The sequence below is a fragment of the Myxine glutinosa genome, chromosome 3 (genome assembly GCF_964187855.1).
Source record: "Myxine glutinosa chromosome 3, kmMyxGlut1.1, whole genome shotgun sequence".
NCBI classification, from domain to species: Eukaryota; Metazoa; Chordata; class Myxini; order Myxiniformes; family Myxinidae; genus Myxine; species Myxine glutinosa.
Window position 1 is genome coordinate 49835335 of NC_136263.1, and position 14726 is coordinate 49850060.

General features: G+C 43.7%; 2 protein-coding genes across 8 annotated transcripts in view; both read right to left on the bottom strand.

Annotated features, from left to right (window-relative positions):
* SNX14 (sorting nexin 14) overlaps positions 1-14726 on the bottom strand; it is a 776643-nt gene that overhangs the window by 530858 nt on the left and 231059 nt on the right. The window lies entirely within an intron of this gene.
* TAB2 (TGF-beta activated kinase 1 (MAP3K7) binding protein 2) overlaps positions 4228-14726 on the bottom strand; it is a 93612-nt gene continuing 83113 nt past the window's right edge. For 3 of the 7 annotated variants that reach the window (XM_078774045.1, XM_078774043.1, XM_078774044.1), the window contains 2 exons: positions 10771-10863; positions 4228-6051 (listed from right to left, as the gene is read on the bottom strand). In XM_078774045.1, coding sequence (XP_078630171.1) covers positions 5918-6051; positions 10771-10863 — 227 coding nt within the window. In that variant the 3' untranslated portion in view covers positions 4228-5917. Of the gene's footprint in view, positions 6076-10770; positions 10864-14726 lie in introns of all 7 variants that reach the window. The other 4 variants (XM_068110904.2, XM_078774042.1, XM_078774046.1 and 1 more) reach the window with 2 other exon arrangements.

The following is a 14726-nucleotide window of genomic DNA, read 5'->3' on the forward strand; positions in this document are numbered from 1 at the left end:
CAAATTTGACTGGGGGGTAACGTAGGCTATGTGGCCACGGCCTCATTCGGGGGAGTGGGGGAACAGGAGAGGGGGGTAAATTGTCTATCTAAATGTGTACCGTGTAGTGCCATCTGGTGATGGTGTCAGAGGGTTTTACAATTTCCTTTTTTACCTGTGAAACACTGAGGTTAAAAAGCACTCTTTGCACAGGAAAAAAAATTCCTCCTTCCCTTCCCCAGCCTGGTGTTGGCTTAGCGGTTAGGGTGCCGGCTTGGGATCCGAGGATCCTGGGTTCGAATCCCGGTCATCGCTGAATTAACGCCAGGAGGGTTGACTCAGCCCGTCATCCTTCCGAGGTCGGCAAATCGAGTACCAGTTCACTGGTAATTCCCTGTGTGTTGCAAGAGGCGACTAACAGGGTTGGCAGCAGGAAGGGCATCTGGCCGTAAAACATTGCTTCAAAAAGGGGACCACGGTGCCCGAAAAAGGCCAACCCCTGCTCTGCGGGGAAAAATGGCCTCTAAAGGTGGTTCCTCCCTCCCCTCCCCCAAAGCAGAGGGGTCTGTTAAAGCCACCCCCCCCCCAACCCCCAAAGATGTGTATGTAGTATATCTTTCCCCTCCCTCTCCCCTCACCACCCCCACCCCACTCCATTTTTCACCCCTACCTCTCCTGCTTTCCCTCCTCCCCTGGTACTCCTACTAGTCATCAATAAAGATGAGTGAGTCAGTTCCAGAAGCAGCCATGCAAGCCTAAGCCATGACACGACCTCCACCATGCTTCACAGATGAGATAGTGTGCTTTGGATGGTATGCAGTTCCTTCCTTTCTTCACAATTTCAGCTTTCCATCAGTTTGGTAAAGGTTTATCCTGTCTCATCTGTCCATAAAACTTTCTTCTAGAACTCTACTGGCTCAACTCTGTACTTCTTCGCAAATTCTAACCTGGCCTTTCTATTTTGGGTGCTAATGAGTGGTTTGCATCTTGCGGTGTAGCCTTTGTAATTCTGCTGTTGAAGTCTTCTGCGAACTGTACATTGTGATACTTTCACCCCTGCACTCTGGAGGTTGTTGGTGACGTCACTGAGAGTTGTTTTATACTGGGATAGCTTTAATCGCTCTTTCTTGCAAACAAACATCACACACTTTTCTTACTCAATTTCACTCCTTCCCTTTACCCCTTTACATTCTCTCTTTTATTCGTCTTTCCTCACATTTATCAATGCAGTTATTTTATTTAAGGCTTGGCCTCGATAAGGACTGACTATATAGTCTGTGACTGGAGCATTCAACGTAGAAATAAAAAATAAAAAAATGGGGAGGTGGGGCATTTGGGGGGGGGGAGCAGAAATGGGGGGGGGGGGGGAGCAGAAATGGGGGGGGGGGGGGGAAGAGCATTCAACGTAACAAAAAAAAAAAAAAAAAAATGGGGGGGGGGGGGGGGGGGGGTTGGAACGGGGAACATAAAAAGTGCTATTGTTCTGCAATGGTAAAACATACATTCATAGAAATACCAAGAAATAAAATCGGACCTTCTGTACTCTTGCCTCGTGTTTATCTTTTGATCTCAAATCCAAATTTCTTGAGTATATAGCAGTCATAACAAATTTGCCTTCACTGTTCCGAAACTTATGGAGGGCAATTGATATACCAAAACTTATTGGCCATTTCACAGTCAGTCTTCACAGGTACATAAAACTGGCTTTACTGTTTTGGCCTTGCATAGACCCTTCCAACGACTGAGATATAGATGGGAATTGTAGTACTATACTAGTATAATGAAATAGATTGTGGATGGTATTAGATTAATGGAAGGATGAATGTAAATAGTACAAGTTATTATTGTTTGTGTGCAGGTGTGGCTGCTAGTTGCATCATTTTGGGAAGTGCTGCTGTGCCGCTGATGCAGTGCCACTGTTACCACCAGTAAGCTGGTCCTCATTTAGCCGATCGCAGAAGGATGACAAGCTGAGTCGACCCACCTGGGGTTGATTCAACGGAATGACAAGGGTTCAAGCACAAGACCCTAACATCTCAACCCAACCACGTTAACCGTTAAGCCAACACCAGGCTTACAATAGTACAAGTAAATGAATGTCGTAAATTAGTGCAACACGTTATATATTCACCTATTCATGTAATCTTCTTGCATATACTCATATACTGGTCATTCTTGTTCAAATGAAGCCTTATGTAAACGGTATTTCTTTTTCTTTACAAGTTCGTGCTTCATAGAAAAGCAAGGTAACTATGAAACGACATTGGGGCAACAGTTGAACATGATAAGCAAAGGCATGAACTTACAGGAAAAAGAGAGGAGGGAAGTAAGTAAAGCAAACTGCAAGTAATAGGATTTGGTTAGGCATGTTAATGGGGGTAAATAAGTCGTAGGTAGCGATAGCGGATGTCATGCGATGGTCGTCTCCCACTTGCTTGAATCTCTGGAGGGAATAGTGGGATTGAACAGCCTCCGGAATGTGGTTCCACAAACAGGAGAAAAAAGGAGAGATACAAATAAAAAATAAAGAGTAGAGGTGTGCAGTAAGCCTGGATTTTGGAAAATGAAACCATCGTAGATCATAAAGAAACATTTCTGTCTGCAGCTTTATCACAAAAATTATCATTTGCTGGAGGATATGCAATATCCTGGTGTCGTTCACCACGATTAGGCGATTGTCACTGTTCCCCAAAAATAAAAATCTAAATTCCAGCCCCAACCTTCAAGGGGCACTGCAGAACTTCCAGAAATGATGCAAATAGGCCAAGTCAGGTGCTGCCTATAAATGAATGGATGAAGTGCTTGTGGAAGGGATGGTTGACATATGACCTTTATGTGCAGTCTCTGTGCTCGAGTAAAACAGTCTATGGCTTCATAACCAAAGAGGTGATGTGATGATTTCAAGGATAACAATATCATTTTTAGAGCGAGTTTGGAAATTAAAATGGGAGCCAGTCAATGAAACTGCGAATACGTTTGACACAGATTTGGCTTCCAACCAGGAAATGTGCTCAGCAGTACAAAGGAAAGGACCAAAATGTGAGTATTATGGCTTGACTTCTTCATTTCGCTGGCTCCTAGCCACTATAAATGGAGATCACGCCAAGCTGCATCAACGCGTGCTGCAGGATTCTGCGGAGCAGAAACAGCGCCAAGAAGCCGAGCGAAGAGAGCGTTGTGAGAGGGTGCGCTTGGCTTGCCTGCAAAGGTGCAAAGTGGGAAGAGTCAAAGAGAGGGCAGATTGTGAAGTGACAAATAAAATTAATGTGTCATGGTAGCTTCCATGACGTGAGGCGTGAGTGAGGAATAGGAAGGTCAGACTAACAAACCGAGTCCAAGCAAAACAAGAGTTGTACTTTGATCGGGTTTTGTTTGACGCATACGGGGAATAGGCAAAAGGAGCCGAAGATCTGCACCCAGTCAGTTTTGAGCAAGACGACCTATCCTTTCCATCCCATGAAAAGTCTTCTTACATGGAATAGATGATCTTCCGCTGAAGTTATGACTATCAGCATCCTGAATTCACCATTAAAAGATTGTTGTACTTTCTACGTACAGTAGCTTTGCTTTATCCTCCAAGGTGTTCTGATGTTGTTTTAAGTACGCGAATATAGTATAATTGTAGGTGACACTGGTGAGCAACATGACAGTGGTGAGGATTCAAGAGGCCGAGTCCTGGGAAGAGGTTTTCTGCTGAAAGCCACGACGGGGTGATGCGGGTGAGGTTGTTTGGCTTCCATACTCTTCCAACAGTTCCTTCCTTAATTATTCCAAATAATTCCCCTTCCCAATCACCCATGATCAACTTCTGCAGCTCCGACACAAGTTGTGTGCATGATCAATTGTATTGAGATTTGCTCTGTATTCGTGGATGTGCAGCAACTCAGAAGAGAAAAAAGAGCAACAGGAAAATGAGGAAGATCAAGCTGAACCGAGTGGAGCCAGTGGATGCGGACAGTGCAAACTAGGTGTTCACCGATCCATAAGTTTGAGGTCACTTTACCGGTTTTTCACTTCCAAACAGATGCCTTAATGTTTCTTTTGAAAATGCGATAGCAGCACAACCCCTCATGTAAGGCATTCATTGAAGTAGATAATAAGCAGCAAGAATATGCGTCATTGATTTGCGAAGATGTTTTTAAAAAAGCGAGGGTTGGGAAATCAACACCTTCTCATCAACAACAGGTACAATATAAATGCACAGTCAGCGGTGAGGGATGTGTCATCGATTTGTAAAAAGGAAACATGTTCCAGTACAACCCCCATGCTTTTATTTCTCAAAGTATCTGCTTGCAATAACAACACCCATGATCTATCTACAATAAAAAAAGTTTGAAATCGTCAAAATCCAACATGAGGCACACAAGCTTGGCCGCTAAAGCATTTCCGTGGAAAAAGAAAGAAAGAAATAAAGATGCAGAACGTAAGTTAAATCATTATAAGGCACCAATTGACAGACATCTTGTACCTTTTCCATAAGACCAAGCTGTAGTTTAAGTTACATCAAAGGCTACCAAAAAAGAAAAATAATTCATGTACACATACTGTTCATTTTACACATTATACAAGGGTAAGGTAGGGAGGGTGTAAAGAGGAGGAGGGGTATCGGAAAACAGACATGCATGGGTTTATATTCAATTTACAAAGTAGGTTGCCTTGCGTTCGGTAACAACAGGAGATGGGGGTGTAGCAGTGTCCGGTATTGCCGATGCAGGTAGAAAAAGCAATACGCATCGGGATATCAGCAATAGCTGGCAAAAAACAGTAATCAGTCTCCTTCTTCCCCTATGCTGACAGTGGCTTTGCTGTTGGACCTGTAAGCGACAGCCGGGTTTACACTTGTAACCCTGCTGATGCTGGCCGCATCGCTTTGAGCGTGACTGATCACCATGCCACCGTACTGGCGAAGGAAGCTGCTGGAGAGATTTCAGTGGTGATAAATTTTGAGGTGAGGACGAGAACAGAATAACCACACAATTCCTTTATTCACTTTGTGTACAATTACTTGAGGGACTCAAAACATCTGCACAGCCTCCATGGGAAGGCCTACGCATATAGTGCTGCGCTTCAATCCGGCAGCGAGCAATCAACAAACAGTTTGCGTGGAAATTGCACCATTTTTTTTTTGTTCAGCATCAAGATTCTAATTTCCTTTTCGTTGTTGGCCATATAGCAGGAGGTTACTTTTGCGGTGCAGTTCGCGACATTCCAAGCTTGCTGGGGTCACGAGTCCACATGCCAGCGATAGTACCGTAGCGGGGCTTCGATCAACGCCGTGAAAAATTCAGCATTTCGTTTTCAAGTCCACTGGAGAAAAATCCGCGCTGGTGAGTAGAAAACTGAACATGGACAGCGGAGGGCCGAGCGAAGGCCAGGGAAATAAAACATGTTAGGAAATGCAGGCAGGTACTGACAGTGTCCTCACTTGTGTTACATTGTCCAAATAATCATCACAGCTGTGCACAAACGAAAATATAAACTCTGTTCTCAAAATACTTCGATTCAGTGGAGATGGCGGTTTGTAATCAGGCACAAATTTTTTTAAAAGTCAAGCCTGATGGTCTTGTAGTAGTCAAGTATTTCACTCAATCCTTTACAAACCATTGGCCTTTAGCGCAAGCACCTTCAAGGGCTTCTTTTTTGTTAACAATGAGATTTTCCCTGAAGGGACAGAGTTTACAGCAGATCACTCCATCGCTCCAATGAGAATGAAAGCAAGTGGAGAAAGCGCACGATCATTAGTTTTCATTGTGGCACTTCCAGAGCTCTCCGTCTTTTGTGTGTGTGTGCCATGGGTGCACTTGAAAACCAATTTTTTTTCTCTCTCTCTTGCGGATTTCCTAAAGGAGCAAAACGCTGCACTTTCAGTTAATGGTTCAAAAGAAGGAAAGCAGTCAACTTTACGCATCTGCATTGCCGGGGCACCCGCGAGGGTCACTCATCCCTTGTAATCACGTGGCATCTCGCACTGCTCGCAGCAGTGCAGCGCAGGGTGGTTAAGAAATGTGCAAGCCTTACAGCTCCACTGCACGCCCTCCTCCTCGTCCTCGTTGGAGGGGTTCTCCGGCTTCTCTGCGGAACAGGCAGCGCCAAGCCCTATATGCCAACCAGGCAACAGAAAAGCCTCACCCTAAGCTCGGGGTGTGGGTCGTTATCATAGCACCACACAAAACAGCCATTGAGATTGCGAAGCATAACAGTGAAGCGAGGCGACGAAGGGTTAAAACTTAGAGGATACTGGCATTCTGACAGCAAGGTTGCCATTACCTGATAGCACATGTTAAAAAAAACATTTGAATGAAAAATGTACAGCTCATGAAAATCAAATAAATCAAAACTTCAGCTTCCAGCTTATTGCTGTATAGAAGAGGCCTCCATTTACATCTACAAAACTGAGCACTACCGGTCAGATTAATTTCGCTCTCTCTGTTATAAATATTCGTTTTAATTGTTCAATGCTGTGTTAATCGACGTCCTTGGGAGTCCCATAATTGTGCGGGTTACGCAACATGCCCCACGAATTCAACTTGAATCTTCACTTGCTTTCCGTCCCCAATTTGTTCTCTACCTTATTCCCTCAACACAAAACTGTTCGTTTAGAAATTGTAAATGTCATTTGGGATTTCATTATTGCACTATTAAGTTCCTTTTGCATGTTCTGGTGTGTTCATCAATTCCTCCTCTTACCCCACACTAAAATATTTTTTGAAGCCTTTCTTTGCCTTTCCCTCACAGCTCTAGCTCAATCCCTCCAAATCCTCAGGTGTGCTTGTCTGTACAAGAAATATTCTCTCTTTGTGTTCCAAATCTACTTTTCCAATTTTCCTTTCTCCTCCCCTCTGCCCTCTCGCACCCCTTCATGCTCTTATCCATTCCTATTTCACCCTTCTTTGTCAGCCCCAAAACCCAAATCTGCATCAACTGGAAAAAAAGTACTTGTGTTGACTTCCATTTTCCCTTTGCCAAGTACAACTTTTAACAGTCCACTTTTCCATTCTGTCCATGATGTTTGTGATCATGTATGGGAACTTGAACTGCAAAAGTGACCTAAATTGTTAACAGTGTTTTCATCCATCTACTGTTTCTTCTTACCCACTTTTGCCCTTTCTGGTACCTCTCCCCACCCTCCCCTCCCCCATTTCTCCCTCCCAGCCTCATGCTACAAATCCTCTAGTCTCTGCATCTCCTTCATTCCTCACAAAGGGTCAATAACATCAAAGACCTTCAAACTAACTTTTTGGATCTCTCCATCCCGGTAGAATTTTCTAAACGTAACTTGTCTGACAGAAACCTTTCTCGTACAAGGCGTTGCCAACTCATCTCCCTTTCTGGCTACTCCATCCTACACTTTGAAAGACCTAGTCTTGTCATATTGATGATGCTGCTGCCTGTGTTTGTAACTACCTTCGCCCTGAGCCTTACTTTCCTCACTTAAGTATTGGTCTATATTGATGACATATCTATTTCCTTGGAAAATACTTAATACCTATAAACCTACGCCAAGTTAGACAACTCGAAGCTTGATGCTCATCTCCATTCCTTCAGCCTTCTATATTCTTGTCTGTCCAATCAACTCCCTGTCTATGGCCTCGTGCTCTTCCCTCCAGTCTTTTAAGTAGGCTGTCCTTAATCACCTCGTACTTTCTCCGTTCTCTCATTTTTGTGTGACCCCACACCTCTTTTTGCCCCCACCCTCCATTTCTGTCACTCATATACTTGTTTGCGATGTGTCCATGCAAATTTTTGTGCCCCTTCCCCTTTTACCTTATCAGTCAGTTAAGCTCTTACTCTCGATCACTTTGTTCCTTCACAAGCCTTGACTCGTATAAAAGGCTATCCATTATAATGTTTGATGGAGAGATAACTCATAAAAAACTGGTGGAGGGCAGGGGGTGGGCTCACGACAAGAAGACCATGAATTTTTTTTTTTGTTAAACCCAAAAAAAAACATGTCAATATTAACTTAAAGAATAAAGTGAACGACTGCTGTCACATTCCATCTTTAATGATAAGGGAAATTGCCATTTGTGAAATTCCCCAAAAATGAAAAAGAAAAATCATTACGTCTATATAACCATAAATTAAAACTCATGTCGAGAAAAAGGCGTTTTGATTATTTATGCTGAATCGCATTTGGCATTTTGCTTTGCGTTACGAACTGACTCACGCATTCAAAATGGCAGAATTGTTTTTTTTTTTTCAAACCACAAAACCAAGGATCCGTCTGCATTGTCCAGGCTGTTTTGATTTTAACCAAGGTAGATAGAACGGACACATTCGAGTAATCAGTAAGCCATTCATACATAATCCATTCCTATTACGCATCTGCATCTGCACCAGTCACCTTTCTTTCATCTGCACCTTTCTTCCAACGCAAAATTGACAACATCTACAACAGCTTGACCACCGCCGCACCCGCTCCCCCTCCAACCACCTGCCCCCCCTTGTCCTGCCATCCCCTGTCTCGGTGCGTAATAGGAATGACAAATGATGAATTGCGAAAGATGATGGGAATATTGCCTGTGATTGATGCTGTGAAGAGGAACAGGTTGAGATGGTTTGGTCATGTATTGAGGAAGGATGAAAGTGACTGGTGCAGATGATGAATTGACAGGAAGACAAATGATGAATTGCGAAAGATGATGGGAATATTGCCTGTGATTGATGCTGTGAAGAGGAACAGGTTGAGATGGTTTGGTCATGTATTGAGGAAGGATGAAAGTGACTGGTTGAGAAGAGTGATGGAAGTTAATGTAGAAGGAAGTAGAGGACGGGGAAGACCGAGAAAGACTTGGCTAAAGATGGTGGAAGAAGAAATGCGGGCAAGGGGGTTAACAAGGAGAGATGCAGAAAATAGGGCAAAATGGAGAAGATTGTCATGGGGACCGCAAGGCTAACCCCCGCTCTAGCAGGGAACATGGCCTTAAAATGCATGTTGTTGTTGTTGTATTCATACATAATCAGCCGCCTACACAATTCCCTGTTTACCATCCCATCGCTTGCCCTCCCCCTCACCTCACCAGGAAAATATAGAAATAACGGGAGGAAAAAAAATATAGTCTCTGCTTAATTGTGTATCTTACTATAATTCACCAAATGTCTGTCTGTCCGTCTGTTCCCAGGTACCGCAAAAACGGCGGATCCGATCGCAACAAAATTTTGGGTGGGTAATCCTGGGAGGGACCCCCTGGAGTAAAATAGGCTATATTGTTTTTCCAATTTCCAATTTTCCCAAACAAAATGGAATAATATTTACCGATATGAACAGTGATGTGGCTTTTATTGAAATTCTACAAATACTGTTTAGATTTTGATGATTTGTGTGTGATATGATTTAACGGATGTTTATATAAATCGTTTAAAATTTTTTTAAAAAGCCTTGAATTTCTGATATTTTGCCTTTTCATTTGGGCCTCCAAATTGAAGCCCCGCCCATAGGGCGGGTACCGTTGCCAGTAGTTATAATTATACTACTACAACCAAACTTTGTTTTCTTTTTCGGACTAACCGGAGTAACAGCCAGAGTTTGAATAATATAGATTATTTTAATAATCTTTCTCAGCATGACAGAACAGGAAATAAAGAAAAGAAAGGAAAGGGAGATTGGAATGAAAACGAATACCTGAAGAACAATATTCGAAACTACAGTTTACATGGAAGTCTGGAAAATCTCGCTCGGTTGGGTGTTTTGTACAAGATGGAGAAACGATGAAAATTGTGAGGATGGGAGTGAAATGGAGAGGAGGGGGAGGTTTGGAGGGCATTATGTAAGATTAAAAGCGGAGGACATTATTTGGAAGTGTCACTAATCTTTATTTGTTTTCCAATGAGCAGGACGTTTGCTTGAACGTACAGTTTTAAAATGGTGGGGTGTGCATCGCATTCCTGTCCTGTACCCAAGATCACACGACACAGAGATCATTCTCCCGGGTGCTCGAGGCGAGACCGATCGCCGGCTGTATTTTGCAAATGGTCTTTGTCGTTGCAACTTTCCCACCCATAGTGAAAAAGTGTTCATTTTAGTGAGAAGAGCTGGCAGGCTTCCTGGAAACTCACCAGTAAGTAAAACTTTCCGACCCACCCTACTGCTACTGTGTTCCACGAGGAAATACGATGAGGTTTTGCAGAGTCACTATTCCCAGCACAACAAAGTGAATTACTTTCCGCATGTGAAAGGGTAACAAGACACATTTAACCAGCTCGGTGTGAAAGGAGTCTCTGCATCACTGCCTGTAATGTTACGCCAGTGGTGGCCTATTTTGGTGAGGACTGTACGAAATCCCACAAGTGCGGGTTCAAATTCAGCTGAAAGCAGCAGCATCAACCATTTTAATCCTAACCTTCAGGAACTCGCATTACTCTCCGGAGAATTGCTGTGTCACTATTGAATTGTTAGCACCCTGTCGGGTCTATATGAGACACTACTCCCTCCAATCATTATGGTTGATTTCGATTCCTTTCCCCAGTTATTTATACCAATGGGTATCACTCTTCACTTTAAAAAAAAGTCCAGCTTTACAGTTCTAATTTGTAGGGTGGGCAGACGTGAAACTGTTCCAAAATCACAGTGACAGCAGCAAACTGGCATCAACTCGACAAGTTGAATGTAACAGTGCAGCACCATTCTGTTTTACAGCTAAAGTCATCATATGCAGTAATGAGTTCAAATAATTATGTAACATTAACGAGTTAAAAACAGCAATCACTCAAATTTACCCTCAATTCCCCATTTAGTGTTAAAACGAGAATGGAAAGGGGGAGGAGGGGATGGGAGCAGTAGTATGGACATACCCCGCCCTGGAATGGGCGTGGCTAGAGGTCCCTGCTGCCCACTATACAGGTTCCTGTAGAAATTATCAATGTTCGCAGGGTTGAAGTTTGACCCTGAAGGGAAGGAAGAGAAAGGATGAGGTGAGAATGCTAAATGGGTAACTTGCTCATGGCATCAGATTAAAACTCGAATCGCAGATAGAGTATTTGCAAGCACATTAAATGTCCACCCTCCCCCTCCCCCCTCATTCACCTTTACCACTGTTAAATCAAAAAGAAGACATCTGAAGGGCCCGTGGCAAGATATGTTATTGCCAAGTCTCATAAAGATTGCCTTAATTATAAAGGCTCAATAGGCCAAAATCATTAATTTTGTCACCAATTTTGAACTTTTAACCCAGCGGAATTGAAGCAAAGATACCAGACCAATATCTTTCCAAATTCTTTCTGTTGAGGTGTGGCATGATATTTATGTCCTATCCACAAAGGTAAAAAAAAAAAAAACATGCTCGGTGTGCCAAAACCCCTAAAGTGATAGCACAATTGAAGTATTCATACCTCTATATATCAAATAATAGAAAATACACACCCTTAAATATGTCCCGCAGGTGTTTCGGTTTCCATCATTATGACAATAAAAAGGAGGGGTTTGTTTACGAGCTCCAGAAAAACAGCCCTCCAGCACGTGACATCACCTCAGGATAACATCAACGAGCCTGACCTGTGACTTGACTCAGTCCACAAGATGGCTTCCAATGACGACCTCTTCCTTTAATGGCAGAAAATTTGAACGATGACATCTGTGTATCAGACTCGAGTGTTTCGAGTTTTACCCGTCTATCGATGAAAATCCGAACTCAGCATAGGATCGGAAATTCCAAACGACATGTGAATAGGAAATTTATTATTTCTAATTTTGACGTCAGTCATCAGATCACGATCTCCCCCAACAACTCCTGTTGTTCCAGAGGGTTCCAGAGGGTTCCAGAGGGTCATTGCGAGTTCATGCCAATAATGAAGGAAACCCAGTGCCGTGGATGACATCCTGGAAGTTGCCTGGCACCAGCACAAGCAAGAGTATGGATAGCAGGTCACGATGGTCCACAACACAAGAAGTTCTGCCATGTCACATACAGACACTTTGTGAGATGGTGCTGGCACAATCTGGAAAAGGACATAGGTGGTGTGCCTGTTCAGTGGGAATTATTTGTTTCACTTTTCCTCCACAGAGGGTATTGACAAATTTGTTGGCTTTCAGTTCAAAAAAGATAATTTATTTCAAATGATAAGATGAATTCTTCGCAATTCCAAAAAGCCTCAGATTCTGCAATCGTGTCTGACACTCCACTGGCACATGACAACAAATATTAATTTTGGATGTACACACCAGAACAACACTCTGATGACGTCATGACGTCAACCGATATGCCTCCGCCCACATTATTACATCATTATACGGTGTGTTCAAAAAGTATCCGACCTTTTTTTTTACGCACGAAAAAAAAGAAGCTAGGGAGGCGTTGATTGGTGCACGTATGTAGGCGATCCTAATGCACACGCGTGAATTTTTTCCCACCTGCAGAAGCTGTCATTCGACGGCAGACCGCCGATGAGTGAGGACATGTAAGTGAGCGCCGTCGGATTTTCGTTTTTGACAAAATGACGGAAAAACTTGAACAACGCTACTGCATCAAATTTTGTGTAAAGCTTGGTGATTCCCAAGTGGAAACGATCCGCAAGATTCAACACCGTTCATTCCATTATGAAGGAGGATTTGGGCTTCAGGAGAATCTCAGCGAAGTTCGTACCAAAGCTGATAACGATTGAGCAGAAGCAACTCCGTTTGGAGATCGCACAGGACATGCTGGAGACTGTGAACAGCGATCCCAGCTTCCTCAACACAGTGATCACTGGCGATGAGTCCTGGGTTTATGGGTACGACCCAGAAACCAAGTTGCAGTCATCACAATGGAAGCATCCAACATCCCCGAGGCCAAAAAGCACAAAATTTGATGCAGTAGCGTTGTTCAAGTTTTTCCGTCATTTTGTCAAAAACGAAAATCCGACGGCGCTCACTTACATGTCCTCACTCATCGGTGGTCTGCCGTCGAATGACAGCTTCTGCAGGTGGGAAAAAATTCACGCGTGTGCATTAGGATCGCCTACATACGTGCACCAATCAACGCCTCCCTAGCTTCTTTTTTTTACGCACGAAAAATAAAGGTCGGATACTTTTTGAACACAGTAGTAGTACTTACACCAAGTTTGATTTAAATCCATTCAGCTATTCTCAAGTAATCATGGGAACGAAAAACTATCATGGACGGACGGCCAGACAACCTGAAAACATAATGCCTCCGTCGATGAACACATCAACGGCTCAACTAATGTCAAGCATGTTGCGGCGGGAGGTTAAAATCTCGTGACATACTGAACAGTTTTAATTCCTGTGGAGATGTTCAATTATTTACAGTATATGTGGTATTGCGCACACGGGCCAAGGAGATTCACGAGGACCTTCTAGCTTTTATAATCAAATGGATTTATTCCCAAAACACAGAGAAAATGAATTTAATAACCACTATATACAATGAAGTAAATTAGGAGGTAAAACAAATCCGATAAAATCTAAGGCATCTGTGTCTGTCTGTCTCTGTCTCTGTTTGGCACAGACAGGGTGAGGGACAAACCTGGGTGACTTATCTCTGGTGGTAGCGGAGCAGGCAATGGGCAGGATGACGAGGAGACATCGGGCAGACAAAAAGGTGATGAGACGAGCAGGACGATCAACAGGCGAGGGAGGGAAGATGAGAACAGCATCTGGGCCAAGGCAGGCAGGCAGGACCTCCTTAATTCTCCTCAGAACACCACAGTTCTCCTCACCATCAACGCGAGCTCCTCGACACACTGTTAATTCTCCTCCCTGAACCGAGAGCCCCTCAGCACCCTGCTCCTCCCCCTTTTGCCTTGACAACTATCCACCCCCTTCTTCAGGTGTTGGGCTATACCCCCTTCCAGGGGTCAATCATAGCTCTGACCCTCTCTCCTTGCCTGGCAGAATCCATTTGCTTTCTTCCTCGTTCTTTTCTCTGCTCTGCAGACGTAACCCAGCACGCCCGGTGGATGTAAACATGAGGTTTAACACACGTTGCCTTAACTTTAATCCCTCTCTATCCTTATCACAAGTATGTTCCTCGTATCATGCACGTTCAAACACAATCCTTAAGTCAACACGTCCCTACTTCCAAACATCGAGATTTGCTTCCTACTCGCACACGGTCCATGCTATTCTATACAGTTCTATCTCTTCTGAGGTTATCTCATCTCAACCCTCCCCCTCATAAATGTAACAGCCCCCCCCCCCCCACCCCTCTGGAACCACAATGCTTGCAAAGTTCAATGCAGGGGCAACAGCTCCAGCTTTATCACTTAGACTCACACCTAATTAACCTCAACAAAATAAATCTGGAGGGCTGTGGGAAGCCAGCCATAGCTAACTTACCTATTCTCCTGACCATACTACCCCCTTAGTTGCAACCATAAATTCAGAAATGTACAATTCTATGCACAAAATTCATCTCTCTCTTGTCTACTTTCTCCGATATCATGGGGTGGGGAGAGAGTAGCTCCAAAACAACAAACAGGTAAAACCTACCTTATGGATAAACGCAACCTTATCGAAAACCATGAACATTTGTACAATAGCCCAATCTAATGACCACGTCCCCAGTGGATGCCACAATTCTCCAGTATTACCTGTGAAGCCATCCCAATTTGCCTAATCCTAAATTTGTTGGGCTCCATGCCTTCCCGAGCACAGTTCAACTTGGCAGTTTCCTGAGCACACTACACTTGTGGCCCTCAACTTGGCAGCGGGGAGGTACTGCACAAACAAGATGGTGGGGGTGCATCCGGCTGTGGTGTCCGCAGTCCAAAAACAAATCAATCTCGACCTCACAACTTTTGCCTAAACCTCT